Raw genomic sequence first — 1,552 nt, 5'->3', positions numbered from 1 at the left:
TGTTTTAAGATTTGTAAAGATTCTAGTCACTTAGTACACTACTATTTAGGGTCAGTTAGATTTTTTTCCTACATTATTACTTTTTATTACATTATTACTTTTATTCAGGTAAGATACATTAAATATATTTTTTTTAAATCTTGAAAAAAATTACCATGGTTTCTACAAAAATATCCAGTCTCCAGACTTATTAATGTTAAAAACAAAACAAAATCTTAATATCTTTGTGGAAACAGTGTTACATTTTTACAGGATTATTTGATTAATAGCAAGTTCAAAAGAACAGTGTTTATTTCAAATCGAAATCTTTAGTAAAAGTCTAAGTCTTTACTATCACTTTAGATTAATTTAATGCATCTTTGTTAAATAAAAGTATTTAAAAAAAAAAAAAACTCCTGCCCCCAAACTTTTGGTTAGTGTGTGTGTGTGTGTGCAAGATAAAAAATTGCAAGATGATGTATTTCAAAACGTTAGTGTCAGTTTTTTGTTGCTAAAGCCACTGTATACACAAAAGCCTTCTTGTGAAGTGACCAATGTATATTACCCTTATGATTCACAGTATTCAATGACTCAGGCCTATTATTTATTTGATCAGGTGCGGATGTGATGTAGTGTGTCTCACCCATGCCGTGCCATATCACCAGAGGGACTGAGGCATTAATTCCCCACGATGAGCCACACAGCAGCAATAGACACCCAGACAGCGATGAGGCGAAGAGCCGCTAATAAACCCATACTTGAATCCGAGGCCGAGCCTGCAGATGTGAACACATGTACATCCCTGTTAATGGAATACACTTAACTTACAGGAAGGGAAAGCACTAAAACAAGGAAGTGAATAAGTGAAGTTGTCACCCACAACTAATTGAGTGGGCTTTCTGCACCGCAAGGCAAATTTATTTATATAGCACATTTTATACACAATGGTAATTCAAAGTGCTTTACATAAAAGAAAAGAAAATGATAATAAAAAAATAATCACAACAATAAAACAAGGAATTGAAAAACTTTGAAAATGATTTAAAAATTGATTTAAGAGGTTTAAAATTAATTTAAAACAGTTAAGAATAGAAAATGATTATACATAAAATATAGTGCAATCAGTTTGGACATTGCACAGTGCTCATTCAATAAAAACACAGCTAAACATGAGTTTTGAGTCTGCATTTAAATGTGACTAATGTTTTAGCACATCTGATCTCTTCTGGAAGCTGATTCCAACTGCGGGCGGCATAATAACTAAAAGCGGACTCCCCTTGTTTTGTGTGAACCCTTGGTATTTCTAACTGACTCGATCCTAATGATCTGAGTGGTCTGTTAGGTTTATATTCAGTGAACATATCTGCCTTATCCTGGTAGAGTAGACAACAATGCCGGCTGTTCTGACTCAAAGACTGTAAGTACGTTTTTTATATTTAAAGCATTTGCCACTGATGATTCAAACGGCAGTGTAGAGTAGGGCTTGTTGTTTGTCATTTTCGATCACAAATGCAGACATGGTTTTATGTTTATGCGGCGCGATGCAACGCGTAAAAAGACAGTATAAGTTATT

General features: G+C 33.8%; 1 protein-coding gene across 1 annotated transcript in view; it reads right to left on the bottom strand.

Annotated features, from left to right (window-relative positions):
* Window positions 1–882, bottom strand: part of LOC107696568 (palmitoyl-protein thioesterase 1-like) — a 4,044-nt gene extending 3,162 nt beyond the window's left edge. Inside the window, exon 1 of the mRNA XM_016496978.1 lies at window positions 623–882. Within this exon, the coding sequence (XP_016352464.1) occupies window positions 623–626 (4 nt within the window). The 5' untranslated portion in view covers window positions 627–882. The remainder of the gene's footprint in view (window positions 1–622) is intronic.
* Between the last annotated feature and the right edge of the window lie 670 nt (window positions 883–1,552).

This window comes from Sinocyclocheilus anshuiensis, unplaced genomic scaffold (assembly GCF_001515605.1).
Source record: "Sinocyclocheilus anshuiensis isolate Anshui unplaced genomic scaffold, SAMN03320099.WGS_v1.1 scaffold590, whole genome shotgun sequence".
Taxonomy (NCBI): Eukaryota; Metazoa; Chordata; class Actinopteri; order Cypriniformes; family Cyprinidae; genus Sinocyclocheilus; species Sinocyclocheilus anshuiensis.
The sequence above is the reverse complement of the archived record's forward strand: the minus strand, read 5'-3'. Positions and strand labels throughout refer to the sequence as shown.